Source organism: Maylandia zebra, linkage group LG19 (assembly GCF_041146795.1).
Source record: "Maylandia zebra isolate NMK-2024a linkage group LG19, Mzebra_GT3a, whole genome shotgun sequence".
Taxonomy (NCBI): domain Eukaryota; kingdom Metazoa; phylum Chordata; class Actinopteri; order Cichliformes; family Cichlidae; genus Maylandia; species Maylandia zebra.
Genome location: NC_135185.1, coordinates 15,320,280 through 15,340,797, shown reverse-complemented (window position 1 = coordinate 15,340,797; position 20,518 = coordinate 15,320,280). Strand labels below are relative to the sequence as shown.

At 39.9% G+C, this 20,518-nt stretch overlaps 1 protein-coding gene across 6 annotated transcripts in view; it reads right to left on the bottom strand.

Annotated features, from left to right (window-relative positions):
• LOC101474508 (CAP-Gly domain-containing linker protein 4) overlaps positions 1-20,518 on the bottom strand; it is a 64,138-nt gene that overhangs the window by 8,526 nt on the left and 35,094 nt on the right. For 4 of the 6 annotated variants that reach the window (XM_004559276.6, XM_004559275.6, XM_004559273.6 and 1 more), the window contains 7 exons: positions 16,903-17,151; positions 10,171-10,306; positions 9,548-9,679; positions 4,791-4,886; positions 3,407-3,589; positions 3,155-3,289; positions 388-511 (listed from right to left, as the gene is read on the bottom strand). In XM_004559276.6, the coding sequence (XP_004559333.2) occupies positions 388-511; positions 3,155-3,289; positions 3,407-3,589; positions 4,791-4,886; positions 9,548-9,679; positions 10,171-10,306; positions 16,903-17,151 (1,055 nt within the window). The remainder of the gene's footprint in view (positions 1-387; positions 512-3,154; positions 3,290-3,406; positions 3,590-4,790; positions 4,887-9,547; positions 9,680-10,170; positions 10,307-16,902; positions 17,152-20,518) is intronic. The other 2 variants (XM_004559278.6, XM_004559277.6) reach the window with 2 other exon arrangements.

The window sequence follows — 20,518 nt, the reverse complement described above, 5'->3', positions numbered from 1 at the left end:
GAAACATTAAACAGAGAAGTCATGCAGGGAGAGGGCCTTGGGCTTCGCGTTTGACGACTCAGACTCGAGTTAATCACCAGTTCAGAGAAGCCCTGTTAGCTGCACAGAGGGCAAAATCAAATATGTCAGTACTTACACAAATGATACTGTCAAAGGAGCTCATTAGTGCACTCAAATGTATTGATGAAAGAAATGAAATGCAACCTCTGGGTTTCTGGGGTCTATTGCCAAATTCATACCATCAAATCTGCTCTCAAGTTTTTAATCATTTAGAAAAACATTCTTCTTTGACAAATCTGTTTTTAGTCCTCGAATGACCACTGGCAAAAACCAAAAAGGGACCGTTAATCTTGAGAAGAAAAGCTACCTTAAAGATTCCAGACTCACCTCTGAACGCGAGACGGAGGAGCAAAGACTCCATGTTTTGGTGGGCAGGTGAAGTACCTCACTCCTCCCACTGACCCGTCATTTTTACCGCTCGGCTTGTCCAGTTCGATGCCCAACCAGAGTCCTGCACAGAGACCGGAAATCAACAGTGTCAAGAGGCATATTAATAAATGAGCAACACACCTTACAATAAAAACATAATTTTAGACTGGCGACACCAAATGACTTCTTAAAAAATGACTGAATGACCTTTTACCAGATATAAGCTTCTCTCTCTGGCTGCCCCTGAGGCTGCTTCTGCTGGAGTTGGTTACTCGGCTCCTGTTACAGACGCTTTCCTAAAAATCAAATGTTCTTGCTTCCTGTGGTTCAAATACAATTATTTACAGTAGCCAAGGTTTCTCCAAGAAGGATATTTGGTTTCCAAGTGTTTCTTTAATTTGCTTTTAGCATTATTTAACTCAACCCAACATCAGTCTACTGCCCAGTGGCATTCTTGGCTCAGCTGACGCCATAAAACAGGGAGCTTTACAGTAAGTCCTCCTGGTTTTGTGTGATTTTATCTCCACACAAATCCATCTTCCTGAGGATGTCCGACTTGTACAAATGTGATAAAATAAGATTTTGTTATTTCATTTTAATAGCTATAATGATAATAATATTTAACTGACAAAATCACTACACCTAGCTCACAGTACACCATTTGGGAACAATATATTGGAAAACTCTAAATAGGAGAGTTTGCCCTAAATTAGGACATTCGGCAGAGGCGATATTTCACTTCCATCTCAGGCAGCTCCTAAATAAATAACTTTTTAGCTCTTAAACATTCAATCACTGTCCTGTAAAATGATGCAACTCCTCAATGTGAGCCAGAAAGTTCAGACAGTGTTTCTCCTTTCTCTTTACGAGGGCCTTAAGACACCTCGCAAGTGCCAGATGAAGGTATAGCCAGAATTCTAAAAATAAGTCAACCTGCTGTGAAGTATCCAGCAGCTGCTGTTGTTTTTAGTATGGAAGCGCAGCGCTCAGTGCAGTGAGATAACAACGCATCGCTAACACTGATTTAAGAGTATCAAAGGAAACTTAAGACTGAAACCCCTTCAAACGTGATCCTCGGTGCTGTGAGATACATCACTATTTTTTTTTGTCCGCCAAGTATCTTCAGTTGCACTCAAGGATTCCCTCTGCAATAAGTTGGGAATGAGAATGCAGCTGAGTTCATCCAAGGTGAAAGACAAGAGCATAACAGAGCTTCAATTTATCTTCATCTTTGTCCATGTGAGTCATCTGCAGAGAATGAGTTCTCAAAAGATCCCCAAAAGTTCAGCAATTCAAGGCAAAACTGCTCCATCTTGATTGGGTTCATTTATTCATGTTATTTCACTGTGAAACCCCAAAACTCTGGTTTTAATTTTTGAACAGGTGGTCTTTTATCCATCATGTTAGGTTTACACTCAACTCTTGTCCTTTCTTTGGTTGCGTTTCAATGAGTTTATCCCAAACTACTCACTAAAAATACCAGAATATCACTTCTATACAGGACAGGCACATTAAACAAAAGAAAACTGTGGTAACTTTAATTCTTTATGACTGCCCTGAAAACAGCAAAGTAAGGACAGACATGATTTATTAAAAGGATCATTAATATTTAAAGCTTTTAAGATTTCTTTGTTAAAGTTCTTTCCAAATTCAAGGTGTCATGTACCCAAAAAGTTTTTTCTACTTAATTCCATTATTTAATTCCAAGCACACGTTTTCCTCAGTATGCTATAATTCATTCATATACATGGATTCCAGTGTAGCAATGTTTACTGTTGTCGCCTGAAAGAAAAGAAAAGCTGCACAACATAAAGCACAATACCACTGCCACCGACTTAAGGTACTTTAAGGAAATTCCACAATAATGAGACTTTTATCAACTGTCCTGTCTATATCCAATACACCCAAGTTATTGTAGTTTTGCATTTTCTAATTAGCTTTTATTTTCAATAAGGCATCCTTTGGAGTCACTGCAGTGATGTTTTGCATTTGACCCATGTCAAATAAAGCCAATTGTTTAAAAAAAACAAATAAATAAATAAATAAAAACCTTGACATTATATTTAAATCCAAAATCCAAAGCGAGCATCTCAACCTCTCCACCTAAACAGGCGGACTTGGCTTCTATAAAATGCGTCAGCTAATGCATCGTGGCAGTGTCACCACACAACATCTTGCGCGCATCCTGGCCATGCCAGTCACCTTTGACACAGCGAAGGTATTTCGCACCACAGGAACATTGATTGAGAATATTGATCATTTACACTGGAAAGTTCACACTAATTTACATCTTACAATTTGTGAATAAAGCTGATGAGTTAATAAGCTGAGAAAGACATTTTTCTTAATAATATCAGAATGTGATTAATGTGCTTTGCAGCTGATGTGATAAATGCCAGCATCAAACGCTGAATAATAGCCTCATCATAACATCATCCACTGGTTAGTCCTGCTTTGAAGCCTCCATCCAGGGATGGGTTGGACTGAGAAACTAAGGACACTGTATGCTCAGCGACTTGTCACTTACAAATTAGCCACATTGTAAATCATGCTCTGCTTTATCATTTATTATGACGCTAACAGGTTTATAATTTAGAAGACGAACAATGAATGTTGTATTAAATGATATCTACCTTTAATAATTTTGCTGAACTGCGATCTCACAAAATACAAACTAAACCCATCTTTTATGTAGAGCACATGTGTTTGAGAAAATGTGTTCGACCTGGAGCAAAGTTGGTTTTTCCGTAGAACTGGACCACACCAGTTCTCTGACCGACCACCAGCACCCTCTCCCCGAGGCGCACCTCAGAGCCATCACACAGGGAGCTGCTACCTGAGGGGGTTCGGCTTCGAAAACCTGCGAGGAAGAGGAAAACCATTTGTTAGCTTTGATCATCATTTCTCTCAATTTCACGCGGCTGATTCTGCTTAATGATGGGAAATCATGAAATACAGTACTATGAGATTATTAGACCTGCAGTGGTGCCAGCAGAAGAGCGGAGGGCTGGTGAAGGTGTTATTCTGGGACTCGGGGAAACACGCTCCCTTCGTTGCCTGGCAGGAAGCCGTTGCCTGGGCAGCGGACGGGGTCGAGCGCCCGGTCCCTGTCTAGAGTCCAGGGAAGACGACGAAGAGGAGAGAGAGCGGGAGAGGATGCCTGTGGGTGCAATGCAGAAACAAAAAAATAAGAGAAGGAACCCCTCAAAAAAAATCTAATGAAATGGCCAAAGCAAACTCAATAGCTCACATTAATAATTAATTCACACCAAGACAGCCATACTGCCACACACACGCTACTCATATATCAAAATGGCTTATCAACTGTTGCATCTAGGCTTAGCTGGGACATTAGCTGTCTACATTATTATCCACTTTATCTAAAAATCACACGGCACCAAATGCCTGCTTCTCCTCTTAATAATGAATCCACCATCCCTCCATTTGGACCTATATCAGTAACTCTAATGCCACTGAGATAATGAAGCTCAGTCTATTATTCATTTTCCATTTTATTCTTTCAAGTGTGACAGTGCCTACAGCAGCAGGATCTTGGCAATTACCACTTTATTTTTTTATTTTTTTTTGCCTAAAAACTAAGCAGCAGCGTCACATCAATCTAAGGTAGCACACATCAAATGAGCTCAGTCTTCTGCAGTTGCATGTACCATTACCAAGCTCCAACTAAAGGGCAACATGCTAATCCCCGCCCAACACTGGGGAATGACATGGAAGACGAGGATGCCGGATTTCGCTCTTAAGAAGCTATTTGGACGCTGGACCTCATTAAGCTTTTAACTTTCACAGACCTTCACAGGCCATTAGTTCATTAAGTGCCCGACTCTTGGAAGCTAATTGATTAAATCAGTGCCAGAATGCTTTAAGAAGGGAAGATTCAGCTACAAAGTAATTGAAACCTGGAAAGAAATGTTAGAGAAACTTGTCAGCCTTTCCCAAAACTTGTTTTCAATTGTCAGCCTTGGGTAGTTTGTCTCAGCACTGATTTTAAAAAGAGAAAAAGAAAAGAAAAAGAAAAGACAGTTGTTGTTTCTGTCATTTCTGTGTGCATGCTTCATGCACAGAGAACACTGTATGGAGGAATTTATGCAGCACTTGCTTATGCATTATACACAATTGTTTATTAAAAGCATCGCTTTAATTCACATGGGCAGTACTTTGTTTAAAGAGACACTGACACAGATGGATTAGGATGCTGGATTCAAGTATTAAGGTGTACAGACACAGATGAGGAAGCGGGATTTGAACAATTCCCCCAGCTTCTGCTAAAGCTCAAATACATCCCCACACTACATTCTCAGATAGGAAGTGCATTAAAGCCAGCTCAGCTATAACTCCAGTACCTGTCTTTACGATTGAGGCGTCGCCCTCTGTGTCTTGATGAGGACCAGATGCACTTTTTTGATTATCAGGTGTGTTTTTAACAGAAGGAGACAAACCTTTCAACCCACACACACACAAAAGAGACACAAGAGCATTATTCATCAGATAGCAAGGTTGGTAAATAAAAGCCATATTGACAGCTGGAAATTGTAGTAAAATTGTCTAGTCAGACAGGTTAAATTGGCTGAACTAAGGAACCCATCAATCTGACTGAATAATCTGCACTGGTGTCACACTGTATCCGTTTAAGGGCGTGCCTCAGCAACCTGATTGCCAAAAAAAGCACTTATACTGAAAACAACATAGGTGGAACTTTGTCAACAAAGTCGGAGCTCTTTGCATGTAAAGCAGCCCTCCAAATGGACAAATGTTGGGTCAATTTGTGCAAACCCTGTGCAAAACACACGGGGTTGTAGTCTCAAGATCGACCGGTTGATATGCTCTTATCCAACCAAATTCTCATTTTCGGCTGCCAGTGTTACTTCCATGTGGAGAAAAGTGGTGCATCAATAGCCCACATTACTTCTGGCAGCAGGGCGAATAATCTACCGTCGCAAAAAGGAGAAGAAAAAAAAAAAAAAAAAGGCAGCGATGTTGAAACTGTGAACTTGCCAAAACTTGCTTAATTAGTGTTTAAATGAACTGAACGTGTACTCTGAGTCCGCTCCAAACAAACTGACACCAGCTGTCAATTAGTTTGCTGGTTGCTAGTGTGACTGCACTTTGTTCAAACAAATAACCAAAAAGTCAAGCGTGAACTTTTCCTCACCCACCCTCACCGATGGTAAATCAAGTGGTTGAAGAGTAGGTAAGATTTCAGTCGACCAAGATTTGGTTTTGTTGATTTGAGCCCTAGAAGGGCAGTTTATGAAGTCTAACAAATTACAGGAAATAATTTTAAATGAGGAGAATTTTAAATGAGGAGTCTATGAAGACACACAGTGCAGCACTGCGTTAAAGGCAGAGCCAAAAATGCTACACTGAAAAGATAAGGCACGCGGAGGGAAGTGAAGAAATGCAAATACGGGACAGCATGACATTGCAGAGTATAAATGATACATGAATACTGAAGCTGACTTTTCATTTACTGCAACACACAATCAAATTATTTTTTTTTAAAACAAACAAAAAACAGACAAACATGCTGAGACAAGCACTTGTGTGCACACAAAGGCCTAAATGACAGTGAACACCAAAGAACTTCAAAAGGAATCTTAGACCGATTCAACACAGAAAAACAGCATTTCCTGCAGAAGTACGTGTAATTGTGTTTTAACAACCTTTTAGCAACAAACTGTAATTTTAAGCCTCTTATATCGTTTGCTGACTTTAAATATATCTGCTCTTTATTCAACACTTTGTTATTTTTATGGTGTGGTATCCGTCTGAGAAAATATCATCATAATGAATACACCGCTCTCCGTCCACATATCCATTTTCTATTGCTTATCAAGGCCTGGGTCACAGTGGCAGCCTAAGGAGAGATTTCCAGACCTCCCCATCCAGACCCTCAGCTCTGATAGGGGAATGCAAACATATTCCTAAGTCAGCTGAGAGACATGATCCCTCTAGTGTGTCCTTGTGTGTGTCCAGGGGTCTCTTTCCAGTTGGATACACCTGAAAAACCTCGTCTAGGGATTCCAGAAGGAATAAACATGCATGCAGGAGAAAAAAAAGGCAACTAGACACTTTGGGCAGGGGAAACACACCCCAGCCCCAGCAGGGAGTCAGACCTGGAGGGTGCGCTTGTTGGTGACCGGCTGGTGGTCAGGCCTTCCCCCCTGAGCCCAGCCAAACCCAGCTCAAATGAGCCACTTGGGACGACCCCCCCCCCTGTGAGCATAAGGAGCCATACAGTAGGGATCCAGTGTACTGTGGATGAGGGAGTAATCGAAGGCAGGGGCTTGACAGTCTAATTCCAGGCTTTTAAAACTAAAAACTGACTGTATGGATATTACCAACATGAGGGACTTTGTTTATAATAGACAATATCAACCAACATCTGTGCATAAACACATTTAATTTCTAATGAGGATTCAACAGGTACATAAAACTGTCTCATTTTTCTTTCTAGTCACCAACAGGACGCCCGTGTTTAAGTTTTACATTGCTCTTTGAAAAGTCATTAGAAAAATCTCAAATCAACCTGGTATTTATTGATTGCCATTTCAGTTAACATTTAGGGGGAGCTGGGAAATGCTCCCTTCAGAGACAGAGTTTGTGTCTTTCCTCTGAACTGCAGAGAAGAGCCTACATTCCAACTCAGAATACCAAACATTTCTTGTCACTTGACCTTTAGCTTGCAGGGACCTCCTGGTAGATAGAGCTATCTATCCCTTCCACATACACATAGTGGCATTCACTTCAAGTGGCAGACTGCAGCACAGACTGAGGCTTTATGAATTAAGCGGAGGTGGCTTTGTGCAGTTGTCTATGTTCTCACCACCCTTTGAGGCCTGAGTTACAGTTGACACACTCCAAGAGGGGCCAGCCTGGCATTCTGCCGTGTCTGTCTCCCCAGGTTAGCGAGACAAGGCAGTTCCACAAAGACCCGTTCAATCTATAGATAAACACGAGCCAGCAGCCTGCACTGCAGATCCAATGGGACAGTAACACAGGTGGCTCGACAAAGCCCTGAAAACTAAGTGTGTGGTCATAAATTAGTCTAGTTCTCTGGGCTGTATGAAGCTGTAGACACACATGGCCTCACATGCCTTGCATGGTACACAAAACACTCACATGCACTTTGTGATGAATGGCTGCCAGCCTATCCAGCCTGTCTATGCCATAGTTATTAAATCCTGCTTAATTGGACTATCAATCACCGAATTCTAAAGGCCTCTCAGGTCTGCAATTCCAATCACGTCCAGTTCAAGTGGCCTTCAAAACCTCTGAGTATTACACCACCCACAACAATACAGCTATAAGCCGCATGAGTAGCAAAACCCAAAAACCATACCAAGACACAGCTTTTACAATGGTGTAGCGCATTTACTGCAAATGTCAACGGTAAGGAACCATCCGAAGACTGAGAGCACCAAGTTATGTCAGCAGTCAGCAATTTTTGCCTTATCCTTTGGCACTGGTTCCGAATCCATTTTTCAAGCTATTCAGATTAAGATTAATAAGATTACTATGAAAGCACAGATGCAATAAATCCATCCATGTAGTGGCATGGCTCATACCAGGTAGGAACGTTGAGAAGGACTATTTTTTAAGCACAAAAGAGAGGCTGAAGTGATATCTGCAGCTGATGGCATCATCTGAACACTGTGGGGTGAGTTAGTTCTCCCACAGTAGGCTAAAAGGTGCTCACGTCAGTAGGGGCATCAATTTTGGATGTTGAATGAGTGTGTCACTACAAAATCTACAAAACAACAAGTAAATATTTGACTAAACAGAAGCAAAGCCAATAAACATATGGATTGCTTTTCTTTTTTGGCAAGAAAATATTAATGGAGGCAACTATGACAACTTGACAGTGCCTCTTTATTACTACTCTGCTCTGACTTTTCTTAAGTGATGAAAACTATAATGTTCAAATACTTTAACTGACTAATCAACCCATGAATACAACTAACATTAAAGCTCACCTGTTTTTTTCTCTTTACAGAAACGCCACTTCTTCGATTTTTGGATCATTTAAACCAGGGGCTCCATCTACGAACCAGCAATCATCTGGTCCCACAACAAAGGGGCACCATCATCTGAAACTACACTATAATAACCAAACTTCACTCTGAGCTGTTGGACTTGATTGCAGTTTTTTTTTTGACTACCCTCAGTCTTTCACCTTTATTGAATTCAATTTAGTTTTTGCCTTCAGTCTTTAATAGATCAAAATCTGCCAATAAATAAATGCTTAGTGTCAATGCAGCAGCAATATTATGCTGCTGCTGAATGTTATTACCTCTACGTTTCGAAAAATTAAACTCCCATTTGCAAATATATTTTACTTTTAAATGTTTATGATATTAGTCAAATAACAGAGAAGGATTATAATCACCAAAATCACACATTGTGCATTTCATTTAGTGAAACAATGGAGTAGCAATGAAGTCAGTTTCAACTGTCCTAAACCCCCTAAAGTAAGAGGGTTCCGAAATGTCAGTGGCTTCAGTAATAATGTATTTGGAACTGTGTAAATGACTAATGCTGTCATTTGAAAATATTTGTTTTCTATGAAGTTAGCACTGTTCTGTTGATTTTTTTAATATGAAATAAAGTATCCAGGGGACTGTAGATTAGTACCTGTGGCATGAGGAAATGCCTGCCCTTGTAAAACCTTTTTCACCTGCTCTAATAAACATTCACACACACACACACACACACACCTGCCCCAGGGCTCACCCAGCTAGTCAGACTCCCCATCTTTGTAGTTCAGGTTTTGATCAATTTAAGCCTTTTTTATTAGAGTATTTTATGGCAGAAATCCTGAGGTAAGACTTAATTTCAAAAACAACGCTACCATCACTGTCTTTGTCGCAGTGTTTAAGGAGGTCTGTCAGGACCTGAGCACAACTTCAGTCGTAGGAACAAAACCATATAACCATAGAACGACATACAAACAAACCAAAGCTCGCTCAACAGACACGTCATTCAACTCCTGTGACTTCTATCTACAAATTAGAAGGTTGTATAAACAAGATCAAGCGCACTGCAGACCCAACATTGATTATCTGAATTTAGCAGTAACACTTTATCGCTTGTTTCTCACCTGTGTTAATCTTGGAAGTAATCCGAGACAGGTCGATGCGACGAGGGGGGCGCACGGGTGTAGACTTCTTTGTAGTGCTGGTTTTATGTCTTTCCAAAGGTTTGCTTATCTTGGACAGTGGAGCAAAAATTCCTATAAAAGTAGAAAAGGCTCTAAGCATAACCAAGTAAGAATATCATCACTGACGAGACACAGAATGAGGATAATTTAAATACATAAAAGGGCAGCATGAAAGAGATTTTCTGTGCCAGGACACATTTTAAGTGCTGAAAACAGAATGAATTTACTGACATTTGGCCAAAAGGTCAAATCTTATTTCCTATGGTTAGATCAGACGCCACTGAAAAACTGACCAGACAATTTAAAAGGTCCAGGAAACGATTATGCTATTATGTGAACTGCAGTCAGTGTGTTGCTGCTCATGTCTGAATGCAGGAGAACACATAAAAAAGTCTTGTTTGATCATTCAAGTTTGCTTTGTACTATTACACTATTTAATATGGGCTCAAAACATAAAAGCTACACTTTTAGAGCCTAAACAGTTGGTAATCCAAGTTTCTAATCTAAATAAGGGAGCAGTTGTGTGTCATTGTTTTTGCTTTCAAGCACCGGGCGCGACCTACCATGTTTGTTTCGACAGTTGAAATACTGAACACCTGCTACCGAGCCATCGTTCTTTCCCTCTGGTTTGTCCAGTTCCACTCCGGCCCACAGGCCACCGGAGAACTCGGTGCTGCCGCAGAACCGCAGAGTTCCAACCTGTGTTAATAAATGTATGTACCACAGGAGGTCAAATAGAAAATATGGAAAACATCAATAAGAAACAAAACATTCACTAAAAGAACTGGAACCAGCTCTGAGCACTGGCTTAAAGATAAGATACGAGTTTTGATTAGCAAACCACACAACTTGGCACAAAGTATTTCCTGGTACGGCCTTAGAGAAAAGCATACAACACACACACTATAGTGGTAGGAGCCTTCAAAAAGAAGAACAGGGGCAATAGAAGGTGGCTAGTTGTGTACATCAGTGTGTACACATTAAGAATATCAGAAGAGGCGATTAATCAAATGCTTTGACTTCTGAGTCCTAAAACAGTAAGCTCCCACAGGTGATTAAGTATACTGCCAGATCCACTGCATTATCATAGACCGAAGAACCATAAATCTGGTGTTCACAGAGAAGCTGGTCATGACAGAAAATCAGCAGTAAACTGAAATGAAATTATGCATTTTGAAGCACATTGTAAAATCCCGGATGGTAGAGTTACTTACAGTTTGCAAATATGAGACATGAGTTTGAAGAGCTGGAAGTCGTTGTTCTAATGTTTCTCCACTACACAATAAACTACTGCCATCAATACCACTGGGCACTAAAGCCAGCCAACATCACTTATGTTAACGGTCTTCCCACACTCACCGACTTTAACTCATCAAATGGTAAATGTCAGAAACCTTAAAGCTTGGGTTTACTTGCATAGACAAATGCAAGAAATTCAGACATCTTTGACTCAAGTGGCTGTTTGCAGGTTATTTTCACAAATTCACACTTCCATAAAAGTATTAGGACTTCAGTAACACCGACTCTTTCAGCATGATCTCTCCTGTGGCCTAATAAAACTGTACAATTTTAACTCATGAGCCCTTAGAGTGGAAAAGGTGCTCCCTAATCTAATAAGAGTCCATTTTTAAGATATCTTTCATAAAAGTGGAGTTATTTAAAGAATGACTACAAATCTTTTTGATGTAATGGGGCCTACATCATTTTTTTATTTATTTTTTTTAAAAAGTTCAACAGCACCACTTTAAATACCAAGTTTGTTTTTCAGTGAGTTTGAGGTCTGAGCACACTCATTACTCCCTCTTCAATGAGGAAGGGTTATGAGAAGGGTATCGTGTGCCTTACAGACTGGGCACATTTATTCAGTATAGGGGTATTTAAATAAAACTGACTTTACTTATGAAGTCTAAGATTATTTGTGCAAGGGCAAAGGTGTCACTGCAAAAATTTCATTACTGTTTAAATTTCATTACTTTCAATCATGTTGGATGTTAGGTGTCTGCAGAGAGGTAATACTGAAAGGAGTAATAGGTAGCAAGAGGTAATTGAAGAGTTTTAACTTACAAATCGTGCAACTCACATCAGCTATAATGTCATGGCTTACACGGATGGTTTGTGAAACAGATCTCCTGAGATTTAGTGCAGTAAAAAGGATATTCCATTTAACAAAGCTCAATTTAATTCCTTCTATTAGATATATCACTGTTTGCCATTTTTCATTACTCCGGTCGTCTTCACGCGACACTCTTTCAGCATGAGGACAAAGAAACTTAGTAAATACTCTGTGTGAGAAATGGATGCAGTTCCAGAAGTACAGAGCAGACCCCATAACTGTCAAAAAAAATTGTCTTCGGGGAAGAAAAATGGAAAAGCTGTTAAGTATTAGTGATGTTGAATTACCTATGACTGCCATAAAGTAAGGTAATTTGTGCCCATGGCACTGCACTCAGTGTCTTTCACCTGCTTTGTTAGGTCACATAAGGTGGACTGGGCCCATGCTGTCAGCCCGATGATTTCAAATTAAAACACAAAGCACAAAGAGAAAGATTTCTGGGGTCCTCATTTAATTTTAGAGCAGAGACACCATGTAGCAAATTGTCAGAGCTGAACAGTGCAATGAACTCAATTAGAAAAATGAATTGTATTTAACCTATGGGGCTAAATACCCTTCTTATAAAAGTGTGATTCATTTCAAAAGGATTGCACATGGCTTAAGGTCCCAGCATGGTCCTGCATTGGTAGTCTGTAGGTGCTGTGCACACGTATTCACATGCTGTCACTGGGAGACTGTACAATGTTAAAAGAAATGTGGATTTTTTTTAGTACTTTGTTCTCGCGACCGAGCCAAAGTATGAAAACGCGTACACACAAAAAAAGAAAAAACGACTTCTTTGTAGCAATTTGAAACTGCTGTAACTGTCCTTTTTAACCATCAGTGCTTTTTTCGGTCTTTGATGTTTCATATGTCTTTATTTCAGCATTACCTGGTCAAGCCAAGCCATCTTTTTAACCAATCAACATTCAACTATGCACAGCATCATCACTGTCAGGCTGTGCTACTGGCTTTTTGGATGTTGAATTCCCATGGACTCTCCCTGTGAGGAACCAAAGAGCTATGAGAACTGAAACCAACACAGTACCATGAATCCTATTTTACAAAACTGCAAGGTTACTGATTAGGCTAATGAGTAACACTGCAGAGCTAATGGCAACAATACAGAAATTCAGAGCTTTTATGCCATTACTCTCTTGCCCTCTCCCTTAGGACCAAAATCTGTGCATGCATCTTTGCCATACTGCCTTACTTAACTGGTTAAGAATTAATTGCATCCGTATATTTATTTTTACTTATTATACAGTGATGTTATGTGTCATACTGTTACAGCTTTGCCATTATTAATCACCTAAACTGGTGGTTTGTTGCACTTTTTCCCCTCTTCCTTTAGACATTACTTGTACAGTACTCTTCACCACATATTCTTTATATCATGAAGACAATGGGTTTTTTTCTTTTCTTTTCTGTACTTTGACAATTTGTTGCCAATTAATGCCTTCCCACAATATATCTGTCATTCCTCACACCCACACTTCAACATCCATACTTTTCTATCTTAATGCAGTGTGCTGTATAGCTGCGTTATAGTTACACTGTATGTGTTAGAATTATGACCAAAAAAATAACTAAAGAGGACAGGGCATTTTTTAAATGCTAAGTATAATTACACTGTGACTAGTCAACAGATTTTGTATAAATGCTTTTAATTACAGCGCTGCTACGTTTACAGTTGAACTCATTAGACATTCTCACTTCTACAAAGAAACAGCCAGTGCGGCTCACACTGCCGCCTGTGAACTTGGACTGGGTAAGAGTCGGTGATTAGAAAAGAATGACTCACAGACAAAGAACATGAGCACATGCATTTGTAAAACTTCTAATACTGATACCAGGCACCGGAGATGAACATGCTCAGATGAATGTTGATGATGTGCCAGAGTGATCTGATGGCCATAACCGAGAGTGCTTGATGGATTCCCAAATGGTGTTGCTTAGCAACTGGAAATTATTTTGTCTTGGTTGAAAATGTAACCAAAGCTTCTTAACTTTGGCTACAATGGACTACGGCACCGGTGCATGGCACTAATGTGATGCAGGATCCATGCTATAAAGACCTGGACTGTTGGATTGATGGAGATGTTGCTTAGTAAATGCAATACAGATTCTATATGTGCATTTATTACTGGTACACAGATATTAATAACCTTGGCCTGGCCAATCTGTTCTATTCTCTGATTGGCATAGAAATCTCCAATAACCAATACCATTACTAACTGGGGTGGTGGTGGTAGTATTGTGTTAATGTGTATCCACTTAAGCAGCACCATCCAATTGGGTTCTGCTGACAGACGTTTATTTCAAAATGAGCGGCGATAGCACGCCAGTCAAGGCTATTTTTAAAAATCTAATTTCTCCAGTTGTGCTTTAAATTAATATGAGTATTATAATAAATTGAATCTGCCTCATTATAATTACATATTGCAAAACCACACGAGCAACACAGGTGTGCCTGGGTACGCACACAGGTTCACACCCCGACTTCTGTGCTGCTCTGAAATGAATGCGTGTGTAGAGAGGCTACAGCAACCCATCATAAAATAGCAGGATATTTCTGACTGCTGGACTGATTTTTTAAAGCTAAGGCTTAATGTAACTGTGCATTTGCAGAGACACTCAGGCTACGTTCACACTGCAGGTCTTGATGCTCAATTCCGATTTTTTGATCAAATCTGATTTTTTTGTCTGCTTGTTCACACTACAAATAAAATGTGACAGTAAACGCGCTCTAGTGTGAACCCTCAAAGCGGCCCGCATGCGCAAAAGAAGACGTCACACACGACGCGCTCTGTTTCTACCCAGACCAAACACTATTGTTTGACTGATGGCCGTTAATATAAAGACTTGTTTCTGACTTTACGTTTCCCAATTTTGTTATTTACAAATAGCCTAATAATTATCCGTATTGCTGTTTTAGAGGAGCGGTGCTTCAAAGGATGTTTGCAGATTTCTGTCAGAATCTGCAGATTATACAGTACAAATAAAATGTTCACGTTTCTCCAACATTGTCTTCCCAACATTTTCACTAACATCTACACGGGATGGGCGGGAAGCGTTCACGATGTCTTCTCGGGCGCTGATAATTGGCGTAGCCTCAGTTACGGTCTCCTTAACTCCTCTTTCTACCAGGTGTTTGACATGAAATACTGTGGGTGGGACTGACAGGTGGAGAGAGCAGGAGAGAAAAGTGAGAGATTTTACAGAGGAAGAAAAAAACTGGATCACATAGTTGAATCATATATTAAAGGTAAATAAGCAGAGACGCAGCAAGTATTTTGTCTTAATACGACGTCAGCTGTTCAGCATTCACCCACACACGGTACCTTATGAGGGCTGGATAAATGATGGAGCACTACGGAGCAAATCGCCCAACCTTACCATAATCCCTATAGCCATCACTAACTAAAACTAGATGTGGGGAAAAAGTAATAATACAAACTATAATTTTGGAGGAAAAATACAGAACTAACTGAAATGATATTGTAAACCCACAAAACTAAAAGGAAATAAAAACATAAAGCAAATATTCTTTTCAGTTTTAGTCTTTGTCAATATGATAAAATCTGTCAGCAAAACCTGCTCGATTAGGCTTTCGTGCACCCGTTTCAGACTTGGAATGCCGCATATCACTTCCTTCAAAAAGCGCTGTATTAAATTCCTAAACTAACAAATACCCTACATATAATGATAAACAAAAAGGACTAACACTACCACTCAAAATATTTAAAAAAAAAAAAGAAGAAAAAAAACCCCAAAAACATTTAACAATTTTCAAAAAACTAATTAATTTAAATTTAATTTAATTTAAAACATAAAAAAACAACACAAAGATGATAAAAAGTACTTTTAAAATATAAAACGATAATAACTCTGTTCGCTTCTAGCATGAAAAGAAAGACGGAAGCTTTATTTGCAGGAGAGCATTGATGAACAATTAGTGACTGTTAGTTCCTCAAAATTTACTCTTTTTCTTTTTTTAGGCCGATAGTTTTACCAGCTCCTTCAGTCTATTTCCACATGAAATGGCTCACCTGTCTCTCCTCCACTCTTCAGGACGCTCTCCCCACACACAGTAAAACCAAGTGAAACAAAAAGGATGCAAAGAGGAAAGAAAACAAGCATCTCTCAAGCATACAGTTACATCAAACTCTCATTTAAAAATCAACATGACAAACACAAATACCATCCTTCTGCTTTGCCTGGTTTTAAGACTATGACATAACCCAACTCTAAACAAAATATCATTCAAAGTTTCTTCATACTACTCTATCCAGCACAGACTTTTCCAGTGGAACAGGAAACTCACTCGGTATACAGGATTCACGCACAACCATGCAGACGGTTTAATCTCTGCTTAAAGTGTCTCCAGAGGTCCCGTGTTTAAAACCATCAGGATAAAAAGTGTCTTGAGTGTCGTTGTGGTATGTGCAGAAAGCTTGGACTTCAATGTAACAGCAGGTGAAAAATCTATTGCAACATTAAGACGAAAACAGCACACGGCATCATCGATACTCCAGCGTTTCCAGTCTGTGGACCAGCAGGAGCTGATAATTTAATAGCAGCACACACAAAAGGCTCCACTGGCACCGTATCGTTTTAAACAGCATCCCACTGTCAAGCCTTATCAAGGGCTTTAATTTCCATTGTACCAAGTGGACTTGCAAGTGGCCTCCAAATTGTTTCCTGGTGGTATTCATTTTCAGGCAAACTTAGATGGATACAACCAAATCTAGCTAGCTATTACTTCTGCTACAACTTCGCTTCAGTTTGTGAAAGCATATGAAATACTGGCAAGACGTGACCTGCAAATTTCACAAAGTGATAAAGGGGGGAAAAAATTACAGTAAGTGTTAAAGAGACGCTCGATTTCAGTAGAAAAAAGGCTGACTGAAGCCCCTAAACCAAAGTTAGTATCATATTCCAGCACAAAACTGAAAAAGCAAAGACAGAGCCCTGCATTAGTGAGCTTTGTTTAAATATACTGACTCGCTGCTGCTAAGAGACAGCTCATTTTAAACTGGAGAAGTGTGGACTTATTTGAATTCAGCTAATCACTGAGTCATAATTAGAGGGCTGTGAAACTTCCCTCTATTGTACCATTCTGAGATATGAAAAAGCTTTAAGTAAGACCGAAAGTACTGCTGTATAAAAGTGAAGATCACTGCTCAGAGCCACAACTCACCTTCTGTGCAGCTATAATCACACGGTCACCTAGACGGATTCCCATGGAGGCGAGCTGTAGCCTGGCCTTATCAGAGAGAGCAGGGAGGGACTGGGCTTTCAGGGTGAGGGGCAGAGGGGAGCTGGGTCTGGGTAACGCTTGTCTCAGCAAAGTCCGGAGCTCTTTGGCCATGGCTGCTGCATCAGCCATGTCCAGAGGCATGTCGAGGGGATCAGGCACCACGTCTGCTGGACACTGCCCTTTTTCATTCTTTAACCGGACACAAGGAGAAAAAACAAAACAAAAAAACAACACAGATAAGAGGAATGTTTTACCAATCAGGTAAGAGAATGTTTTAAGCAGAGATTTTGAAAAAGGACAGTCATTTAAATCATTATATCTGCAACTAAGCAGAGCACTAAAGACACCTGCATTGCAGAGGTCATCCAAACGATTGGTTTTAAATTAAAAAAGGGAAGAAAAAAAAAGAAGAAGAAGGGGGTGTTAATCCGGACCACCCTCGGCTCCACTAACTGAACACACAGCAGAACACTTTCTCTGACATCTGTTTCAGCTCCACTGGCACAAGGACAGATACAGAAAACCCTTACCACCTCACAGCACATTCTCTTTTTATATATGAGGCATTTATTCACTGAGCTGTTATTTTATGTCCTTTTTTTCTACTTTCTATTTAAATGAGCCAAGGTAAAATCAGTCTTACTTGTTTTGTTTTTTTTCATACTGTACTTTTTTGTTGCTACAGACCCTTTCATTTTTTTAAGTAAAAATACACTGCATCTTAACTAAATATGGCAAACATAATAATTACAGCAACAATGACATCTACAGCAACACTGTAGCAAAATTCGTCAAGGCAACACCTGCAAACCTCTTAGCTCAACATCACACACCTGCAACTAAACCAATCACTGCAACTGCAATAACTAAACCACCAATTACATCTGCCCCAGAAATGGACCCTCAGTTAATATCACTGAGGAAATAAAAGAGCCAGTTTCTTTAACGCACGAGTGTGAAAGCTTCTATCCCAAATGAAAAGTGTAAACTTACTAATGCGTTATGAATCCATTAAGTGCAAACAGTGTGACCCAGACAGTCTCATTAATGCTGGGAGATGTGTGCAATAAACCGATCCCACTTACCAGAACACTGATATGCTATTAGAAACTGCCCAACTGCAAGCACAAGACTGGACGTCATGTTGGTAGGAGCACTGAAGCGCTGAACCTTCTGACAAAACACAGAATTCTTGCAGTCCACTTGAGCAGAAAATAATTGGTTGAACTTGAACTGGTGCTTTTTTATTTCAACAATATCAGTTGGGCCAAGAGTACCTGAGAATGAGGATGTATTGCATGCTGAAGTACGGCTCAGTAAAGAAAGAATTTAGCCAGTCGTTTTTATAGCAGTGAATGAGAACCAACAGTGCTCGACCTACAAACTGAGGCTTATATCTGGAACTCTAATCCCTGCGGGTTAGATGTTTACATTTGGAGGAGGAAAGAGGAGGCTTGTGCGTTGAAAAGTAAAAACTGTGAAATAAAGCAGAAAAAAAAATACCACTAGCTGAGAACAACAGTGAGACAGCTTGCCAGCTCTCGCAATATCGATCAATACTAATTAAATCAAATGCAGCATAAGCATCACTGATGACAGACTGCTTTCAAAAGACAAACTATTTAAAACATTTTTTTTTTTTTTTATGTCCATCTCCAAAATGGTCACCATCATTTCTGTATGCTGCACCTAATCGCATCTTATTCATGTTGTCAGGGCAAGAGGCGCACAACATGAGCATTTAGTCACGTAAAGAAACTACAGTCAGGGAGAGCTTAGAGAGACTAAGCAAGCTTAAGTGTCAGCGGAGGTAGGAGGATACGGCTGTGGAGGCGTGACAGACGAGAGGAGCTCATCCAGCACTACGGCGCAGGATTAATTGGGGCACACTTGCATTTGCCAGCCCCTCCAGCAACAATACAAGTGGTCTTTGATAAATATCAAAACCCAGCTTGCCTTTTATTGCTGAGGCCTGTCGCTCTCATGTTGTAACACTGAGCTAAAGTACCAAACAATCAATCTGTCTTCATGTGCCTAGAGTGAAGGCAGCATGCCACAGGACTAGCTCCAGGAAAGAAATGCTTAGCTCAGTGGCGATATCTATATTTAAAGGAGTGCATTTAAAGCATGCAATCTCTCTCTTTTTTCTTTTTTTTAAAAACAGCTGGGCAACCCTAATCAACTCCCCATGTATACTTTAGATTGATGGGGTAATAAACAGAACAATAATCACCTCTAGACAAGTCCAGTGTATTTCACTTAAGTACCATAATGTAATACCATGCCAAGCTCCCACGGTGAACCATTTTTTAAGCACTGTCACACACTCACCCACTGACATGTGACAAATGCCTTTCACAACTACACAACAGCCATACTTCATTTGTTACGGTTAAATTATGAGAGCTTTGAAAGATGCTTTTAATGCTTATGCACAACAGGCAGAATACCTGAAACATATTTGACACTCTCGCAAATGATTTGTGAATCATTGCATTTAAGTGACTTTTTTCTTTGTTGCAATCCTGGGATAGGAACATGAAAGTGCTAATAACTGCAATTCCACCGCTGTTGCAGGAATCAGCATAGCGTTCTCCACATCTTTTCCACACTTTGACCCTGTGATTCAACTGCCGTATGTTCAGGTTCCAGTGTGCATGTTGCCGACACCAGCGCACTTAGGCCTGACCTCCCAGCAGCCCCATGCAGTGTGACCGAGTGAGGAAACGAATCCTTGTGGCGTCATCTTCTTGGGATGTAAACATTGTAGCCCGTCTCTAACATCCCCATTTTATGGAACTGTTGAACAGGCTGTTCAACAGGCTGTTCAACAGTATGAGATTTATTGCCAAGAAGCATCTTTACAACAAAGAAATAATTGACTAAACACAAATTTCTTTAATTTTTGTGCAAAGTTTATCCTGGAACCAACACAAAAACAAGATTTACTGAGAAAGTAAAATAAAGCTGAGTAAGTAAACACCTTCTGTTATTGTTAACAGCTGAACTTCCCATGAGCTGTATGCTGAAATTCAGAATGTGCAGGGAAACATGTCAATCCACCCACCCAAAATCCTCCACATACCAAACAGATCTGCAACAGCAGCTCACATTTAATCTGAAACTGAAAGAGAAATAAGTGAGCAGTTCACCACAGAAACCTTTTTTTTTTACTAATGCAAGAAATGATGAGTTGCCACAGCTCTCAATCCATAAGGTATGTAGCAAGGGAAGCACGAAAGGCCAGCAACATTTTTATTTTTCCATCCTTTTTAAAAAATCTTTCCATTGCTCCAATACTCAGTTTGTTGTGATTAATCTCTGCAGTGCCAGTGAAGAGAAATATCAAATTAAACCACTTCCATGCCTGACCTTTACTCAGAAAGAAACTGAATTTCTTGGCTCTGATATCACGAACACACTGCCAGCCAACACCATCATTTTTCAAATGCGAATTTCACAATTTGTCAAACACATGAAAAGTCAATGCAGGAAAAAAAAAAGAATAGTACTGAAGGATGTGGCTGATTGTGATGAATTACTCATTATTACAACT